The sequence below is a fragment of the Abramis brama genome (assembly GCF_963993115.1).
Source record: "Abramis brama genome assembly, chromosome: 17".
In the NCBI taxonomy this organism is placed as follows: domain Eukaryota; kingdom Metazoa; phylum Chordata; class Actinopteri; order Cypriniformes; family Leuciscidae; genus Abramis; species Abramis brama.
Window position 1 is genome coordinate 20,330,627 of NC_139979.1, and position 21,205 is coordinate 20,351,831.

General features: G+C 39.7%; 1 protein-coding gene across 1 annotated transcript in view; it reads right to left on the reverse strand.

Moving 5' to 3' along the window:
• grin2db (glutamate receptor, ionotropic, N-methyl D-aspartate 2D, b) overlaps window positions 1-21,205 on the reverse strand; it is a 77,287-nt gene that overhangs the window by 34,113 nt on the left and 21,969 nt on the right. Inside the window, exons 2-4 of the mRNA XM_084089507.1 lie at window positions 4,894-5,226; window positions 3,632-3,838; window positions 605-871 (exon numbers count right to left, since the gene is read on the reverse strand). Coding sequence (XP_083945633.1) covers window positions 605-871; window positions 3,632-3,838; window positions 4,894-5,196 — 777 coding nt within the window. The 5' untranslated portion in view covers window positions 5,197-5,226. The remainder of the gene's footprint in view (window positions 1-604; window positions 872-3,631; window positions 3,839-4,893; window positions 5,227-21,205) is intronic.

The window sequence follows — 21,205 nt, forward strand, 5'->3', positions numbered from 1 at the left end:
AGCATTCCAGCCATGCTGAAATCCATATTTTAAATCACGCAGCAGATACGCTGAAGTACTATAATAGCAATCACTACTGACTGAAGCATTTATACCACCATCATACTACTTACTGTATTCTACTTTTTTTTTTTTATGCATACTTTATATATGTGTGCAATGTTTATTTCGGTGTGTGTGTGTGTAATTGAGCAGAAGCACTGCAGACTGAATCTAATGCATACGGCATTGGGTTGCACCGCCACAGGCTCTGTGTTATATTAACACTGACATCAGTGTACTGGGACCCACAAGGCACAATAACACCCTCTAACACACACGTACACAGAACAATAACAGCCTGGAGCCAGGGGGAGACAGAGGACAACCTGTGACACACATACACACACATACACATTACACAAATATAGGTAGAGATGGGAAAGAGAATGAGAATGAGAGGAGAATGGAAAAAGGTGGTGGAGTAAACAGCCAAAAGAAAAAGTCAAAGAAATGGTTAAGGACAGGAAGTGATGTCAGGTGGAGGGAGGAAGAATAAATGAATGATTAAATGAGTGAGTAAGCGAATAAGTGAGACATAAATGCAGTGACCTTCCCTCTCTACCTGTGCTTCGTTCTCTTTCAGCAGCCGTCGTGCTCGCGCTCCTCCTGGGTCATCGGTTAAATTCAACATCACTATGCTCTTCTTCTCCCAGCCGATGAATGACCCGTCGGTCAAACCTTCCACCATCGACAGGAAGTCCTGGTAGCCATGGTGACGTGTGGACACCACTGAGAAGGCCGTCCAATCGTACTCCTCCAGCACCTCAAAGATCACCTCCAATTGGAGTGCGGTGGAAGAGCTGAACTGTAGGAAGATTGAGCCGGTCTCCTGCAGAGCAATTAAGAAGGTAAACGACTACATTTCCCAAGACTAAAGACCGTCGATTCATTCCTTGCATAAGGCATCATGGGAACTACATTTCTAATGTGACATTCTCTAATCATGACATCAGACAGAGCTAGTCTTCTTCAGTGCAATTAAGGGGAAAAAATAACTACATTTCCTGTGATTGAAGACTATTTATTGCCTCCATAAAGCATCATAGGAATTCAATTTCTTATAAAGAGTTTCTGAGATATGCAGCCGCTGTAGAAACAGGAGGGAGGTACTTCAGTGACTCCAATCGTCACCGGAGTACAGCGCACAGATTCCAATTTAATTTGCAATGCAATGGAGTGTGCGTGTAGGTCCGGGAGAGTGTAGGATTCAATGCAACATCATCAAAAGGATTTAATATCATGTCTCCAGAGTTAATAATAATAATAAAACATTTGTAAATGAAAAAAATCATGTCTTTTTCCTTTTGTTGTTTTCATACTGTGCTAAAGAGAACATGTTATAAATGTCGAGATGAGCAACTGAAATTGCGAAACCCATACCGCAGCACTTCAGTGAACACAAGAGAGAAAAAAGGAGCAGACCATATGGCCTGCAGCGGTAATGCATGACCCTTGGCCTTGCTATTTATCCAAATGGATGTTAGTAATGCCATCCCTTCCTACAGTTATCGGTGTGCCCCGATCAGGCCCCGACAGAGACGACGGCAGTCCTATCTCTGTCCGTTTAACACTCCTCCTCAGGCGGCACCATTAACAAACAATGCCCTTATAGCACTGCAGCAAGCCAAACACTATCTAGCAAGTGTTAGAGCTCATTAACACCAAGAGCTTGCAGAGAGATGTTTGTGAGGAATTTCCAGAGTCCAAAGAAACTCCAATATTGTTTTTTTCTTTTAAAAGAAAATAGCGCTGTCAAATAATTCAATGCAGTTAAAGTGCATCTGAGACTGTTCAAACAGGTCTGTTCTGAGAAATCCTCAATGGCCCCATTTTATTTTGCTATTAAATGGCATAGACAGTACATTTAATCAGGAAAAAACACTATTCATTTCAACACAGCTATATTTCAAAATTAAAATCAATCGTACTGGCTGTGTACAATCGCTTTTAATAGGCATTTGACTTAGCATTTGCTTACACTAGCAGGGTTACAAGAAATACTTTAAAAAGGACAAGTTTAAGTCTGTAGACTTTGGTTCTGTATTTAAAATAATTTATTTAATAGGCAGCAGTCTGTATCGAAAGATTTGCTGTGAAATCCAAGGTTGATCAATGAAAGGTGCACAGGTTAAAGGGGACATATCATGCCAAATGCACTTTTTTAGCCCTTAAATGCATTTTGTTGTATATTTGGAGTGTTTAGAAGTACAGAAAATATGAAATTATTCTCTTCAGGTGCTTCGTTGATATCTTTATATTCTGTTTTGGTCATATTTTTCAACCTGTTCCGATTTTTCTGTTATCTATGACGTTTTTTGAACTATTACGTCACAGTATTTGCAGCGGAACTGCCAAATAAGGACATTGACTTCCGGCCCAACGCTTCGAGCAATCCGCCATTTTTATTTCTCGCTGCAATTTTGTAGTCCAAGCTAAAGGATGCAGAAGTTACGAGAGGGTAAGTTAAAATGTTCGGTTGTTGGATGTAGTAACCCACACACTTCATTACACCGTTTAATGTAGATGAACTGCCGCGCTTGTTACAGGACGCATGTTTAACTGAAAGAACGAGCAGAGAGAGAGACCCGGTCGCGTGCGCGCTCACTCTCTCTCTTCAGAGCCAGGCGAAAGTGTAAACAAGACATCACCGTCTCCAAACTAGACGCTGTCTTGCTCTCTCTCCCTCGCACATATTAATCAAAATAAATCGACATGGTGGTAAAAGGTCGGAAGACCAAAGTTTCATGTGTAAATACAGTACACACCATTGCGATACATCCATATGAAGACGTTGTTCTAAAGGTTCGTCGTCTTCATTTTCATCTCGCTCCTGCTCCGACTCTGGCTCGAACATGTAAGGCTGGCTGGACAAGTCTTCCGTTGTTGACATTTTGTTAATAACGTGTTAATAAAAAGTTTCTGTGCCGCTAGATAATCGTATCTCTGCTATCAAACTACAAAAATGGCCGAACGGGGTGGAGTTGAACCCAGTGTGGGCGGGGTATGAAGTGTCTCAATTGTATTTAAAGAGACCGCACCAAAACGAGTTGCTCTCAGACGCAATTCAGAAAAGGGGTAGAAAAGGGGCCTGTGGAGCTATAATAATGAGGAATTCAGACCCAAGCATTGCAGTTCCGCTTTATATAGACTACAAATGTATGATTTATATGTAAAAAGGAACAATTTAAAAGCATGATATGTCTCCTTTAAGTCAAATTAATTTAACTCAAGAGTATGGAATCATTGTAAATAATCACTAGTTGTTTTCTAACGTTAATACACTTACAGTAGTTGAGTGAAATCGAACTTGGGGTTACATTGGTGAAATTTTGTTTATTCGCTTAAGGTTTATTAAGGTTTAGTGTAGCAATACATGAAGCACTGCTCACACAGACTCACTCACTTTCAGACCAAGCAGCTGTTTGTTGGTCAACGCGGTGAATTCGCATGACCAACTTGAACATGGGTGAAATCTGCTTGGGGAACTCCTAATCGTGTGGATTCCTACTGAAATGACAGGATTTCATCTGCAAAATTTCGTTGAGCAACGGTAAATGTGACCGCATCTTAATTCTGTAAACAGCCATACCTGTGGTACCCTGCCCAGACCCGCTCCCCCTCCCACAGCAACGATGGGGAGGCCGGTCTGGGCCGAAACGAACTCCAGCATGGGGGCCAGGGGGCCGGAGGCCAGAGGATAGGGTCTCTCATCTTCATACACTAGTCCCTGAAGGGGTCTGGCTGCCAGCAGGTCACACAGCTGAGAGAGCAACGTCCTGGGACTGCTGTCATTCACCTGTAGTCAATTCACATTCACTTCACATTCATGTTCACATTCACACCACATTAACTTCTGTAGTTTTGAATAAGCACTCCTGTTTAAGTGCCCATAATATTACTCTACTTTTGTGTTCGCACTTCAGTTAACTTAAAGCCCGCCTGTGGTGAAAATCAAGTTTTTAATGTTGTTTATATGTATATGTGTTGTTTTTAATGTGCTTTAAGACAAATCATGTGCAAATTCATAAGTCAACACCATTGCTGAGTATTTTCTCCTTAAAACTGCAGTGAACGCAGTTTGAAATTGCTGGTGTTTCTGACATCACAAACTACCTTGTAACCAATCACGTCAACTTGTGATGGGCTTTAGCATATCATTAACAGCGAACTAGCAGGGAGTCTCGAGAGATGCCAGGTTATCCCGGTATATATTTTTTTTGTTGATATGAAAAATCGGGGAATTTAGCAATACAGCGGGTGAATTATGTATATTACGATGTTATGATGAACTATATGCCTTTCTCCACTGACGTTCTGAGTTGTTCAAAACGTTTCTGATGATTGTTACTTAGAAAGCAGACTGAGATGGCGAACGGGAACATAGTTTGTGTAACATTAGCAACACATTATTAGCTGTTTGATAACATAGTCAAGCAAAAGGCCAATCATATTAATTACCGTTATGTGTCTGACGTTGTAAAGAGCGATACCACTGTGCAGCGTTTACCTCAGTAAGTTGGCCGAGTGAATCTCTGAGCTGGTGCGAGTAAGTGGAGGCGGGGATAATTAGCATATTCATGGTTCCGTATACTAAACGAAGCAAGGGTGTAGAGTTGCATTCAAGCTATTTTAAGGCACAAAGATTTTTTTTTCACAGAAAAAAAAAAACGTTTAAACGTAATTTTGGTGATCAAAGATAAGTTTAAAGGGATAAAATTATTGACTACAGAGGGACTTTAAAATAACAAAGTGTTCAGGTATTCTAGGTTACTCTATATGTAAAATCACAATCTGTCTCCACCCTGAAAGCAATCAATTCCGTTCCAGTTGCATGACCTCTTTCAGACTGACCTGAAGCCAGATTACGTTTGCGGATCCCCACTGGGTGACGACGCTCTCACCAAAGCTGCTGTGCACACGTCCGAAACCTGGGTACGGCACCCGACCCGCAGCTGCTGCAGCCCCTGCTTCCCCTTGTTGAACGGCTGAGCCCGCGTGGATCACTGCGATGTTGAAGTGCATTGATGCCACCGGGTCCCGTTCACGCTCTCGGGACCGGAGCAAGAGATGAGGGGAGGAGCTAGTCTGACCCGCCCATTCTACCAGGGCCAATAGCAGAGACAGCGTGGGTACTGTGACCATGGCAACAAACATGGAGGCCAAACGAGAGGGCACAAAGAAAGCCTGAGTGAAACCAGGAAGGGAAAAGCAAGAGAGAAACTGCAATTAAAATAAAATCATAAATTCAATATATACAATTGCACACAATTAAAAAAAAAACTTGAGAGATACAGAGAGTAAAGATTAGAATGAGAGAAAGAAAGCAAAGTAGAACAAGAAAGATACCAAGAAAGTAAGAGAACAGACAAAAGAAGGGAAGAAAATGAAATGGGCTTTATTCAGGCCACAGGCTGAAATGGAGCAACACAGGAGGAAAACAAACACAGAGAGAGGGTAATTGATAGAGGGATAGAGAGAAACTGCATGTGATTTTGTGCATGTACAGGTTTAGCTGTTCTAATGAAGGCCTAAATGTCCTAGTGAAACCATCTTGTGAGAGTATCTGAAGTGGACTTAACTATTTGGAAGGCTCACCGATCATGTTTTACTTTAAAGGGTTAGTTCACCTAAAAATGTATATTCTGTCATAATTTACTCATCCACGTGTTGTTCCAAACCTGCAAGACTTTCGTTCATCTTTGAAACACAAATGAAGATATTTTTATTAAAACAGCTACACAACTACCACTTTGACGCTTCAAAAAGTTCATAAAGAGATTGTAAAACTAATAAAAGAGATTGTAAAACTAATATGAATTGAGCGGTTAAAGGAACACTATGGAGCTTTTCAACCTTCATAATATATTTCCAAGACCCTTGTGATGGTACATGGACTTACAATAGGTTGAATGACACGTCTGCCATAGCCTGACGGGGTCTGTATCGCTTTTACTGGCACTACGTAACTTCGGGGTTCGGGTAGTAACCCGAGCACAAAAAGAACTACAAAATTCGACTGCTTTACGGCATACGTCACTTCCCCCACCACTTCCTCAAATTTGGACGTGAGAGGCCAACCAGCGTTTGTTTTCGGCTTTCGTGCGTATGTTTTTGTCATGGGGGCTGTTTACACCTGGCCACTTCATGCGTTTTCTCAGATCGGATAGCTATCTGATCGTGAAAAGTCCAGGTGTAAATGTCCTCCGAAACGCACTCGAGACGGATTTGAATCCGACCGCTCAAACCACTTCAGGAGGAGGTCAGTGACGCATTCCAGACGAAACTGGACACGTGTAAATGCATCTGGTTGTTGAAACCACATATGTAAATTGTACTCCTCCCAAAAATGTTTAAAAAAATAAAATAAAAATAAACGTGTGAGAGCGTGTTATAGTCTATATGTAATGTTATAGCCAGATATGACGACGCTACTGGAACACGCATCACCGCAGATGAGCAGCTGAGCATCTATTCATCAAGCCAACTTGCAAACTATCGCAAATCAAAGTGAAAGTAAGTCGCAGACGCTTAACACACAATCATCATCATTAAAAGTAAAGAAACGAAATGATCTTACCAGGGCTGTTACTGCTCTCTCTTATTGCGGTCTTTGATTTTGAAATTTTAGCTGATGATCAATAAAATGCAGTTCATATCTGTTGTTTTCGGTGACGTGCACTCCATTAAATCTGCATATAGCGCGAGAATTGAAGATCGGATTTAAATCCATTTCGCAAAAACACATTTATGTGACCAGGTGTAAATGGAATAGTTTGATAAATCAGAAATCCGATCTGAGAAAACGCATGAAGTGGCCAGTAAATAAATCTCTTATTTGTAAACTTGTTTGCATTCTATGTTGTATGTTGTTGCGCTTAGAAGAAAAAAAAAAAAAAAAAATGTTGTTGCGCTTGCTTGTTTTTTTACATTCTGTTCATTCATCCATTGCTGATAATTAGACAAGTCCAATAATTTCCACATATGTCTAGCTAGCTTTCGTTTATCAGAGCTGTTAACAGACTTGCTAACAAACACTCGTTTCTCTTACGTGTTTTTTGCGTTATGTTTTATTGCCTAGCTTGCCTCACAAACTAGTTTGCCAGCTGAACTCAGGTGTTGTGAGGTGTATTTATCACGTAGTCCTGAGGGATATCAGACGACGCTGTTGACGTTGATTCTTGCGATTATCATGAGAACAGTTTTCAATATCTCACATAAATATCAAGACATAAATAAGTGGGGGGGGGGGGGGAATTTGGGGTGTATTTACGACAGTGCCAGTATTCCACAGCGACTCTAGGGGTCGCTGTTTGACAAAAACACAATTTCTCCACAGTGTGCCTTTAAAGTCCGCGTGAACCGGAAGTTGCAAACGACTTTTCTCCAGTGTTGTGACGTATTTCCCAGTGAAAAGGAATATTGAACAGAGGGCAGGGTTTTACTCTAGCGCTCCTCCTCTCCATCTCTCGCTCATAACAGACTAACGGTTTGAGGGGAGTGGTTAAGCGTTTCCCAACCCAAGTCCTCAAACCTACGTCATCAGGGAAGGTCCTCCAATGCAGAGGGGAGGGGCATTTTCAGATTTTGATTAAAGATTACGAAGCCAAAAAATGTTTTTGTGTGGATTGACTTGCATGGATGAATTGTTCACCACAAAACGATCAATTTAGGCAAACAAAGTAAATATGGTCAATTTTGATTTCATGTGGACTTTAAGTCCAAATTTTCTGTAGAGACACGATCGCTTTATATGATGAACAGATTGAATTTAGGATTTTATTTACTAAGATCTTATTAAAAAATATTTTAATTTGTGTTCCGGAGAATGACATGAGGGTGAGTAAATGATGACAGAATTTTCTTGTTTGGGTGAACTAACCCTTTAAATGTAATCATGTCAACAGGCTTGTACAAGGGTTTTGCCTATATTAAATAGGTCAATGACTAAAAAAAATTTTTTTCACAATAATGAAAAGGAAAAATCTTTTAAATCTACTTTAAAACTCATGTGCATGTATTCTGGATTCATGTTAGTTTTAACTTTTTTTACAAATATGTAATACATGATGTGAGTGTACACATCCTAGTCATTATTTTTAATGATTGCAAAAAAAAAGATGTATTTAAGGTAAACCGAGAAAGCAATTCGTAACCGTTTTATTTTGGTGAATTTGTATGAATTTTCACAATCACATTTGTAAATTTTTTGAGCGATCTGCTTTCACCCTACTGAGGGTTAGTGGTCTCTGTCAGGAGTAGAAGCAAAGAAACACACGAGACAGGAGTAACAAACTTCATCAATCTTGTTTACTCTTCACTTCCGTTCTCACACATTACGCCACTACACAACACTTCCTTTCAACACCCTTTTAAAAATAGTAGTCCCAACACAATTCTACCCATGCACGAACACAACAGTTAGATTTAGGGGTGGAGTTTCATGTTTTTCTAAAAATCATGCGATTTCAGCAATCCTATAAGATCATTACAAATCACACTGTAGGGCATGGATCTATTAAAGGCACACTGTGGAGAAATTGTGTTTTTGTCAAACAGCGACCCCTAGAGTCGCTGTGGAATACTGGCACTGTCGTAAATACACCCCCCCCACCCCCCCTGTCGTAAATATTGGACTGGTCTAATTATCAGCAATGGATGAATGAACAGAATGTAAAAAACAAGCAAGCGCAACAACATTTTTTTATTTATTTTTTCTTCTAAGCGCAACAACATACAACATAGAATGCAAACAAGTTTACAAATAAGAGATTTATTTACTGGCCACTTCATGCGTTTTCTCAGATCGGATTTCTGATTTATCAAACTATTCCATTTACACCTGGTCACATAAATGTGTTTTTGCGAAACGGATTTAAATCCGATCTTCAATTCTCGCGCTATATGCAGATTTAATGGAGTGCACGTCACCGAAAACAACAGATATGAACTGCATTTTATTGATCATCAGCTAAAATTTCAAAATCAAAGACCGCAATAAGAGAGAGCAGTAACAGCCCTGGTAAGATCATTTCGTTTCTTTACTTTTAATGATGATGATTGTGTGTTAAGCGTCTGCGACTTACTTTCACTTTGATTTGCGATAGTTTGCACGTTGGCTTGATGAATAGATGCTCAGCTGCTCATCTGCGGTGATGCGTGTTCCAGTAGCGTCGTCATATCTGGCTATAACATTACATATAGACTATAACACGCTCTCACACGTTTATTTTTATTTATTTTTTTTAAACATTTTTGGGAGGAGTACAATTTACATATGTGGTTTCAACAACCAGATGCATTTACACGTGTCCAGTTTCGTCTGGAATGCGTCACTGACCTCCTCCTGAAGTGGTTTGAGCGGTCGGATTCAAATCCGTCTTGAGTGCGTTTCGGAGGACATTTACACCTGGTCTTTTCACGATCAGATAGCTATCCGATCTGAGAAAACGCATGAAGTGGCCAGGTGTAAACAGCCCCCATGACAAAAACATACGCACGAAAGCCGAAAACAAACGCTGGTTGGCCTCTCACGTCCAAATTTGAGGAAGTGGTGGGGGAAGTGACGTATGCCGTAAAGCAGTCGATTTTTGTAGTTCTTTTTGTGCTCGGGTTACTACCCGAACCCCGAAGTTACGTAGAGCCAGTAAAAGCGATACAGACCCCGTCAGGCTATGGCAGACGTGTCATTCAACCTATTGTAAGTCCATGTACCATCACAAGGGTCTTGGAAATATATTATGAAGGTTAAAAAGCTCCATAGTGTTCCTTTAAACTTGGGAACGTCATGAATGTAGACTGTACAAAGATTATACCTTTTGAATCGTAGGCTATGACACAAGTAAGTATAGAAGAATAAAACGTCATCTGCATGCGCCAGTGGTAAACAAATAGAGCAAGATGAATCGCATCTTGGCAAATGTTATTTTTATGTGTGCTGGAAAAAAAAGGACAAAGCGAAAGAGGAGAATATGGATGCTGTCATGGCTATGGAAAAGAGGCCAATTTGATGCCAATTTTGCAAATGGAGCTTGAGGTAAGTAGTTTTAAGTTTAAGCGCAATATCGCATTGATCAATATGCCATTTCGTGTTTTCATAGACAAAAGTTTTCAAATCTAAGCAGTGAAGCAGGTTTTTTCCCCCTGAAAAATAAAGATTATGCCAAACTAATTTAAAAAAAAAATCATCCCCTCATTAATAATATAGCTTCTAAGGTCTGTGTGTGTGCACTAATAAAAACAGTCAAGAAATGAATGGTGGTTACTAAGGTGAATAAATAATAACAAACAATAAAATATAAACACCCACATAAATACTTCATATCCACACTCACATCAACATTACCCAACACACGCACACCAATAAAATGATTTAGAGAGAATCATACACACACACACACATACACACAAACACACACACAATACAAGCAAATCATTTTCAATGTGCTTGGCAGCCTCCTCCTGCCTGCTCCTCTCTGTTTCATGACTTCAGGTGCTAATGCAATTGCTTGGAATCACCAGGCTCTGACATAATATTCCCTCACTCCCATATCTGTCACCACTCTCTGGGTTTGTTCTCTTTTTGTTGTATTCTCTTTCTCCCTCTGTTATATTTATCCATCTCTAAGTCTGTTGACCCTGACAAGTCCTTCAGATGAATGAGAGAAAGAATTAAGAGGCCAAAGACGACGGAAGAATGAGAACAATATGGGAGGGATGGAGACAGAGAGAGAGAAAAAGAGGGAGACAGGCAGACATTGGAATTCTGTTTGGCTGAAAGAGGTAAATATAGTCCTAATGACTAAGATGTGGACAGAGATGGGGAGGAGGGGAAAATGGAAGCAGTGGAGAAAAAGAAAGAGGGATGAAATATGGAGGAAAGGAGAGAAATATTGATTACTGGGGTATGTGTACGTGTTTGGCCTGACCAAACACTGGCGATCCTCCAGTTTTGACAGACAAGGGATAGTGTGTGTGTGTGTGTGTGTGTGTGTGTGTGTGTGTGTTGGTTGGTTGGGGTTGGAACGCACGAAAGAGCACAAGACCACATTCCACAACAGCATATTACTGTTTTTGAGTCACTTCAAATTAACCTGGTGTAATCATAGCCTGGGCTTGTCATTTGTGATCCCACTGTGCTAATGTTGTGCAAAAGCAGCAATTTACGGCCGCTTCCACAAGGTTGCATTATACAGTAGGATACATGAGAAGTGCACATGCAGTCCTGAATTCATCAAAGAGAGCCAAAAAAACCCGATGATATATCATCCACAATGGAAGGGACATGTGCTTCGCTGTTGCTTACAGACCCCCGGGCGATTCTAAAATACTACAGAGTACATTACTATAACAGCTCCATATAAATTTACATAAATCTCTGGTGTCCCTGACTGGTTTATTAAATATGCTGTGAACACTGTGCTTTAAAAGACATGTTCAGTTCAGTTATTTACAATGAGGTTTATGAACATACAGCACAAAATGTATGTTTACACAATTATTAGATTTATAAGACAAAAGGTCAATTTATTTCCATTACAAAGAACTTGAGCAGTTTATGGGTCTTATATCATTACATTCATGCATATAACATATAAATATACATATTGGCAATATTTCCAAATATAAAAGGTCTATTTAGCCAAGTCTGAATTTAAGTACTTTTTGAGTTCAAAAATCTTGACATTTGCTCTAGCTCTACCATGCTCACGAGAGGAACAGCAATGTTTGATTTATGAAAAAAATCTGTATTTTAAAGGGTAACTCAACCCCTGGTCAGAGCCTGACTCCAGCCACTGGCAATATCTGAAAGATGCTAGAAAAGTGGGCAGAGCCCAGCGGAGATAGACATTAGGTGTGTTCGACATCGGCCTGGGCTGGATGCAACCGTTCGGTGAGAGTTGCTGCGTACAGGCGGGGAGGAGCTGTAAACGGAGACGTGAAGTTTGACACTTTCTGGTTCCTGTAGTGACTGCTCACGTGGTGTTTGCATACTTTACCACAGCTGAAGTGAAATAAATGCAATATTTGCCAAATAATACACAGATGTTTCAGAGACATTTTCATTCAATACTTTATGTACTGCTTCATACAGCATCTGTTTGAACAACAATAAATTTCAACATAAGCTACAATGAAGTGGAGTCTACGTTTTTTAATCAGTTTTAATTTGATAAACATGACACAATATAAAATCGTAACTACATGAAAAGAGTATTTACTGTTATAAAAAACTGATTTGTGAGCTCACTAAAGGTGTTCGAATAATCACGAAACACAAGTGATCGTTGTCATGCGGTGAATCCGGCCAATCGTGGAACAGCTGTGTCGTCATCAGAGCTCGTGCAGCCGCTCTTGAGAAGCTGCGCTGGCCGAGTTCTCCGGCTACTCTTGAATCGCTCTCGCGGTACTTTAATGGCATATGTCACAGTCACGTGGCTTCGGTGCTGTATCAAGTCGGACGAAATTTCTAACCGGCATGCACTGCTTCAAGTCAGCCGCCGATCGGTCTGCGCAGAGCTGCATGAAGTCGAACAAGCCTATAGACCCAGGGGGGTAATCTATCAGCTGGAAACTGAAGCTTCCCCGGGCGCCGCCATTGATTAGCAGACCCTCACCTGCTGTTAGCATTCCATTGACTCCCATTCATTTTGGCGTCACTTTGACAGCGAATAACTTTACATCTGAGGCGTTTAAAGAATCCATTTGTCCATTATTTATTTCTAAAGAAACGCGAAAATGTATAAAAGGCTCCATTACCTTGTATCTTACGTTATGGCCCCGTAGAAGTAGTTTTTGTAAAAAATAGGCTAACGATTGCGTCATAACCACGCGACTCTCTGTCGCACAGTAGAGAAATTACCGTATAGACAGGAGGAGAAGCTCGCGGGCAATAGGGGGGACGTGGAGGCAAAATGACAAAATAATTAATCAGAATACTTAGCAAAAGTTGCTCTTGCTCCTAGCTCATGGACAGCTCCTACTCACACTCTCCATCTCTGCAAGTTTCGGAAGGGAATGATTCAGATTTCTCTTGGCACAGCTACTAGAAGACAGACAGGTTGCTCACGTCACATCTACGTCGTCAAGCTCAGTTTGAGTCTGCGCAGTACGCTCAGCCATCAGGAAGTGAGTGCTTCTAATTGACTTCACTTTTCTCCGTTGAATCCAATGGGGTCGCTGTGTCCATTTCTTTTACTGTCTATGTATAGACCTTATGCACCAGAGAAACGAGGGCGCCGCCATCTTTAGAATATTGTCTTTGAACTTCCATTTTTGCGGTCGCTCTGTATATTTCTATGGCGCTGCTGTCCAGGAGTAATTAGCTTTTGAAGTGGATTTACTTAATGTAAAGTTAACGAAAGTTATCATGAGGACTGTAATGTTTAAAGCAGATGACTTATCAAATGTCAGTCGACCGGGAAGATTTTAAAATGTGCCGTTCATTAATAAACACGCAAAATCGATGTGAAAATACAGACCGGAAGTCAAAAGACAACGAGCGCAGCGCTGAAAAGGGGCGGGGCTACATAAGGTCTATAGACAGGAGAGAGAGGGGATGAACCCTCGGTTGCTGAGCAGGGGGGCGTGCACCTGAGACCCGCGTTTCAATAGCGCACGCTCTCTGTAGGCATGTTTACATATAATGAGTTGCCATGAGAACGACTGATATCTCTATCTTTTCATACAGATTACATAAACTGAGAATATTTGTTTTTGTTTTGAATTAGATAATTTAATAGCAGAGACTTAAATGTTTATAAAAAATATATTTCTTATGCCTGTGTGACTAGTATTCGCTGAGTTTTGTTTAAGTTTAGAGACGTGCTCCAGAAAAAAAGTTCAAGGAGACGGGAGAGCAAGAAAGCACACCATGTTTATTTTTATTTTATTTTACAAAAGCACAATGTTTTTTTCGACTGTAAGTGGACGCATAAAAAAGATATATATATAGTATGACTATAAATGATGGAGTATTTTAAGTCTAATTTGCTGCTATGTGACACTGACAAAATCCAGCAAAACGCGCCGGCGCATTTGTCGACCCCCCAGAGGGTTAACTTTAGCCTAATAGGAAGGAACATAAATTGTGACTAAAAATATATGCCCACTCACATCAAGATGCCGCTGCGGTGGTGGAGTCCATGCAGGAGGAGCAGCGTTTGGCACCGCGTCGCTTTTCAGTGCGAGCTGTTTGGAGAAGCCCATTTTACCTAGGCTACACGAAATAATCTAAATAACTATATAAATGCTATGCTAACTAGATGCTAATATACGCTATCCTGATCGTTTTCAATACTCGCAATACCAACTACTGACTCGCTACATTTGTTTTGACGGAACAAGATGCTTTTATACCAGGGGCTGCCAAGGGTGTGGTGAGCTCGTACCAAGGGCGTGGTGAGCTGGTGCCCTCTTACGTCACAGGGCACCACAACTGCCAATAGGAAAATTCAACTGCAGTAGCCACCATTCAACCTGAAGAGGGCAGCACTTAGACGTTTTTACGCCATATATTGTAGAATTAAAACACTTTATACCCAAATGTCAAAAAACTCATCAGTAGACTTTGAACTTTCCTCGTATATTTTCAACAATATAGGCTATATATTTTTGACACCTTTCTCGTTCTCACTAATTCAAGCAATGATTAAAAAGTGCTGCCTTTTAAGCGTTAAATAATGGACAAAACAGCGCGCAAGTGAATTACAGTAGTGTGAGCACAGTGACAAAGCTTGCATGTAAAATATAAACCTGCAAAAACAACAAACCCCAAACTCGAGCACACAAACCAAATTTGATTGTGCACAAAAATCAGCACGTTGCGAGGAGAAGTAACAAAACTGCGAGTCTTGACAGGTCTGACCTGACCTGACAGCAGAACTGACCACAAGCGTGAGTTCTGTTCTGCATGCGCACGCAGATCTGAACACGTGCGATGCGCGTGCTTAAATCTTCATGTACAAGAGTTGGATTTGACAGGGGGCGGGGTCCAAACATATGTGTTAACAAATGCTATTGGCTGCTGGCCTTCTTTAAAACTCTTATTTTGATTGGCTGCTTGTATTACGTTAAAGGGATACATTTTCTTTTTGTGTTCATGTCTAAATAGCTGTAAGATTCTTTGTGCATTACAGAGCAGCGGGTTTCCATTGAGGCAAACATGCTTAGTTTCAAAAACGTATGATGCTCGGGTAAACAGCTAATTATAAACATCAGCTATTTAGAATGAAAGATGAAGGTTATAATATTAATGTTGTACACTAGAGGGATCACCACAGGATCTTTTAAGCCTAATGTTTTTCCTATCAGTTTCCATCCCTTTGAATGGAAATTCATCCCTTTGAATGCATTGATGTATAACTATGGTGTACTGACAGTATAGTTTTATATAGGCCTACTGTAATTAGTGTAGAAATATGTGAAAGGCTTAAAGATCATTAAATGTTCATTAAACTTTTATAGACCCCAAAAAAGTTTTTTCAAATTGCCAGACATGATTAATTATATTGCTGTCCATTTAAAATGAAGATACAATTGTTTAAATTTGCCTTTTGAAGAAAATACATATTTTACATACAAGATTTTAAGATTTCTATTAAGACCCTTATATATATCGCAGTATGAATTAAAAAGGAAACATACAGGCAGCACATTTTCATATAACCTGACTCCAGCTTATAAGCACATGCAGCACAAAAATTATTCCAATGTATTTTTTTCTAACATGCTGTCTTAAATAATATGACAGTTTGTTCGGTGTAGTATTTCTGCATTCCAGTATTATAATTTCTACTAAATATTACATGATTTATTTATTACAGTGTTTACTTGGTTATGGGCCATTGACACCACAGAGCATCGCTTCGCTTCAGAAGGCCTTTATTAACCCCCTGGAGCTGTACGGATTATTTTTATGATGGATGGAAGCGCTTTTTTGTGGTTCAAAATCTCAATTACTATTCACCAGAGGTGGAAAGTAACTAATTACAAATACTTTTGTTACAGTACTGGAGTATATTTTTCTATTTTTTCCCTATAAATAAATTGTGGTACTTTTACTTTTAAGTATTCTACTTCGCTAAATTTATTTTTCACCTAAAGTAAGTACTTTGACAAGTGTGCTGACGGAGCAACAGGGAGGGCTGGCACTTTTCAAACTACTGCGGTGGAGCCCTGCACTTCAGCCAATAACAGACAGGTCTGACTCAGGAGCAAAACCAATCAAGACTTCCAGTTCAGTTGAGCTGGGGGACTGGGCTTTCAAAACACTTTTTGACAGTCAATCACTGGCGCTCGCATTTTGAATCAGTATCGTATTCACCTTATATTTTAAGTAAGAGTGGGCGCAGCCATTTTTTAAATATAATGTGTAAGATTTCCGATAAGCCACTTCTGCTAGTTGTATTGTGAACCCGTAGTTTTGCGATGACCGAGTAGTTTTGACTGGCTAGCTAACTTTTAATATGGACTACAGATAGACTGGCGTCCTTTGTGCAGTTAGTGGGTGCCATAATAGAGTGGTTCAAGCTTAAAAAATACCTGCAAGATATTTGTTTTGACCATAATCCACTAACCAGAACTGAATGTGGATGGCACCCTATGATCTGCACACTGCAAGAAGCTCATTGGCTTTGGTTAAAAGCATTATTGTAACGTGTGAATACGCTGGCAATGCAAGTTGCTTGTTTTGCTAGTTTTAGTCGAATAGTTAAAGGAACCGTATGTAAGATTGTGGCCAAAACTGGTACTGCACTCACTTTCAAATTACTGTAGAGTGGTGTATCCCCTCCCCCTCCCCCCTGACTCCAGGTTGCCAGATAGGCTGCAGGATCCAGCAGGAACGTTTGTAGCTGCAGCTGTGGTAACTAGAGCAGAGCTGGCAACCCGGATGCTGAAACACTACTGACTTCGTGATTGGTAGATAGGTGGAGGGTGGGGCATCAGGCCAAAACACAAGATGACAACATCAACATCAGTTGAGGGCTGCAACTTCACTTTTTAAATGACAATATCCTGGCCGGACTACTGTTGTCAGTGATATAATTATTTGAAATGAACATGATTTCTTAATGTCTAGTGACATATCAGGGCCATTTTATGATTAATTGAAATACATTTCTTACATACAGCTCCTTTAACAGTGTATCTGTTGCATTAACCGTTCAATCGCCATTTTAAGTACTTTGCATGCACATGCTTAATTGTGTGACACGATGCAGAAAAGGTGAAATGGTGTATGTAAAATGATTTTATTAAGGTTCTAAACGCAGAAAATAACCTCAACATTAGCAACAGTGAAATAAGATCGCATTTATCTGTCAATCAGATGCACGTAAAAGTGTAGTTCATTACTATAGCAACAGTGGGCTCCCGGCACATTTTTGGTAGAATGAAAAAAGAGCATTTTATGTAACATGTTAACCCGTACCCCCACTTTTGTTTGTTTTTAATCCCTCATTTGATCAGACCTCTCACTTAGCCGAGAAGATAACTTATCTGAAAGCAAAATTATTTCAAGACAAATCCTTCCTTTAAGTTTGTCAAGGGAGACAGGTTTAAGAACAGAAAACACAAGAGCTGTAAGAAACTTCTCTTAGCACATGTACCGTCTGTCGCCGGAGCGCATTACTGTTATCAGACTGAGGAGCCAACTTTCACCCGAATATGGATTTTTTTTTTTCTCAACATGAACATGTAAAACAATATAAACACAATAACCATATGCTAACTCTGGTGTATGTACTGAATGTTCTGCACAATAACTGGCACAGTCTGCTTTATTTGCGCTTTTATTGCTTCAGTTTAAATGCTTTTCTACAGTATATTTTGATACACACATTGTTTAATGTTTTCAACTAAAATAAAATTTCAAGATATAATGTAAGCTTTGTTGTGTAGCTATATCAGCTAATCATAAGCTTGTTCAGAAATGGTGACAAAAACGTAATGATTAAAAAATAAAGCCTTTCTCGTTAAACTTAATTCAAATTTAAACAAATAGGCCTATTCGTTTTTTATGAGCCCAAATACTCGATTACAATATTTTTGAAAAACGCCCATCCCTGGTACACATAATCTGTGTATCATTCGTTCAGTCGTTTTTTGATTTAATATTGAAGAAAAATGAGAAAACAGTTCCTTTTTCATTTTTTCCAAAAAAAAAGAAAAACAAGAATTCAGCTTGATTTTTCATTTTAATGAAAAAACAAAAAAGGAACTGTTTTCTCATTTTTGTACTTTCAATATTAAATAAAACGACTGAACGAACGATACACGGATTCACATAGGCCTAGCCTACTTACTGATTAATTTTGTCAATTTCTTTATCCTTTGAATACTACAAAAAAAAGCTCCATTTTCACCTCACAATTATTGTGGCTAAAAGAATAGAGTTACTTTTAAATACCACACTTATCAGTCAACACTGTTATATACTGCAACATGCCTATAACAACTATGCCAGCAGTTTCCTGCCCTTCCTTCCCCCCCTCCCCCCTACCCCCCTAAAAAAAAAAAAACACCCAACACAACACAACAAATGGACAACACAAAGCTTGAGACATGAGATGGACTGCATTCACAAACACTGGCTGGATCTGGGGCCATATGCATTGACAGCTCGTGATCATTATGGCTGAGCCCATGACTGCACTGGCTGTGAGAATGCTCCCCTTTACTGCACGGCTGTAAACACAGCTCGTAAAATGCTTCGCATGCACCGTGATGACCGACGCTATCGAAAGCACTTTAGCTGACAAACGACCACGTCATCCATCAACCTTCCACACAGGCACAGATCCTCGGCACAATAACAAAGCCCATGCTGCACTGCACAAAAACATTACTACACTATTCAGATACCATGAGTATGTTGAACGCGTTTAACAGAGATGCTGCTGTATCACTATAAAGAAGTGAGTTTAATCTAGTTCAACTCCAAGATCTCTACTTCAAGAGTGCGGTACAAAGTAATCGTACTCACAAGACAATAGCTGTCTTATCTTGCTCCTTTACCAGATTTTCATCCTTAATCTCAGCAGACTAAGAGAAAACAAGCCGTTTCCCCTTTTTATCAACATGCAGACTATAATGCCCTGACAAATTAAGAAAATCAAATGTTTCCATTCTGTAAGGTGTTTGTACCACATTTCATAAAAATGTAAACAGAAAGTACTAAAACATTTTTCAAACCTCTCCACCAGTTGGTAAATTGGTTAAACATTCACATAATCAGCAACTTGGTTGGTAAACTGAGTTGCCAAGAAGTTGCAGATCTATTGCAAGTCGATGAGTAAAAGGTTGTAGGTATGAATCCCACAAGGAGCAATTTATGAACTATTATCATTGTGCCCTTGGGCAAGACACTTAACCTTAGGTTGCTCCAGGGGGGCCTTCCCTGTAATACTCTTTGGATAAAAGTGTCAGCTAGATGATAAAATAGCAAAAGTGCTCCCAGCATATTTTTTTCCCCAAATACAAAACTCTTAGGACCTGACAGAGGTCTATGAAAAAGAGAGGTAAGTGCACTCCTAGGGCCTCATCTCCAAAGCATTTCTGCAACTAAATGCATTTCTCATTTGGCTTGATTTCCCCCTTTTTAAAATGATTTCGTTTTCGTTGAAAAGACAATCCTACAGTGGCCGAGAGAGCTCAACGCACTGCAACTGAAGAAAACACATGCACGTAGAAAAATACGCCGCAAATAATGAAAATATCTTCATCAGTTTCACAACACATGTGTGCTCCAAATACTCACAACGCGCTGCAAACGTTCACCACAAAACCAAATACAGAAACGCGCTGCAAAAGTACACAACACAAGCAAATAGAGAAACGCCCTGCAAATTGCACAGACCACAACGGAAATGTTTCCAGTGGACCCCAATAAGTGACGAACCCGGCTGGGACATGCTTATTGCTCGTGAGCATGCCTATGCCCTACTCCCTTCGAAGGGCAGAGCCCTTGAAGTGGGGACTTTAGAGTGAGCAGGAGTGACCATTATGTAGCCGTTTGGATCGCACTTGGTGAAGGTAGCAACGAAAGACAACGTAATTTCCTCATTTTCACCAGGGATGTTCCCATGACAACGCAGCACAGTGAGAATCAGCTGAATAGCTGTTCTTACGACAGACATGTCTTATTATTGCTGTTAACATAACTGTTACAAATAAATATACATTTCATACAAAAAAGTTTTTAAAATATGCGTTATATCTGTGTGTGAGTGTCTCAACTTTAAAACTTGCCTTTTCATCTTTGGACCCTGCATTACCTAACATTATTATGAAACTTATTTAAACATAGCATGACAAATTTGTACAATGTAACTGATACAGATTAATATCTTACCCTTGTGTTCTTTTTCTCTATCTTATCTATTTATTTATTTTAGTTTTCAGCTCATTGTTAACTCTTCTTTTCTCATTTGTATTCTGATGACATTGAACATATTGTTAATACATTTTGTATATTGTATACAAAGTTATATGTCATAAACATGTCATCTCTGTATGTTTTGCACAAAAAAAGTTAAATAAAAATACAATTATTTTTGTATTTTTTTTAAGTAGACTTTGAGCAATAAGCATGTCCCAGCCAGGTTCGTCACTTATTGGGGTCCCCTGGAAACATTTCCGTTGTGGTCTGTGCTATTTGCAGTGCGTTTCCGTATTTGGTTGTGTTGTGAGTATTTGGAGAACTGATGAAGATCTTTTTGCGGGTGTTTTTTCTATTTGCATGTGTTTTCTTCAGTTGCAGTGCGCTGAGCTCTCTTGGCCACCGTACAATCCAAATGTTTGAGAGAAGTAGATTAGCTGTTCCAAAACCTAGTGAGCTGCCTTGCTGTCTACATAGGCATCTCTGTGTACCGTACAAATAGGGATCCTCACACACAGTGCATGGGAGACTCAATATGGGAAGCACAAGTGGAGTGATTGAATAATCTAATTGGGCTGTTGACCTTTGAGATGACATGCTGTACTCCATCTGAAAGCATTTTAAACAGAATTAGCTAATTATTTTAAAATTGTTATATATGCAGCATTAATGACTTTTATTATTTAAAAGACTACATGGAATATTTCCAAAATTAATTTGTCACACCACAAATGAAGCAGTACAGGCAAAAAAAGTGATTAAAAACATTACAATAAACCTTTAAAA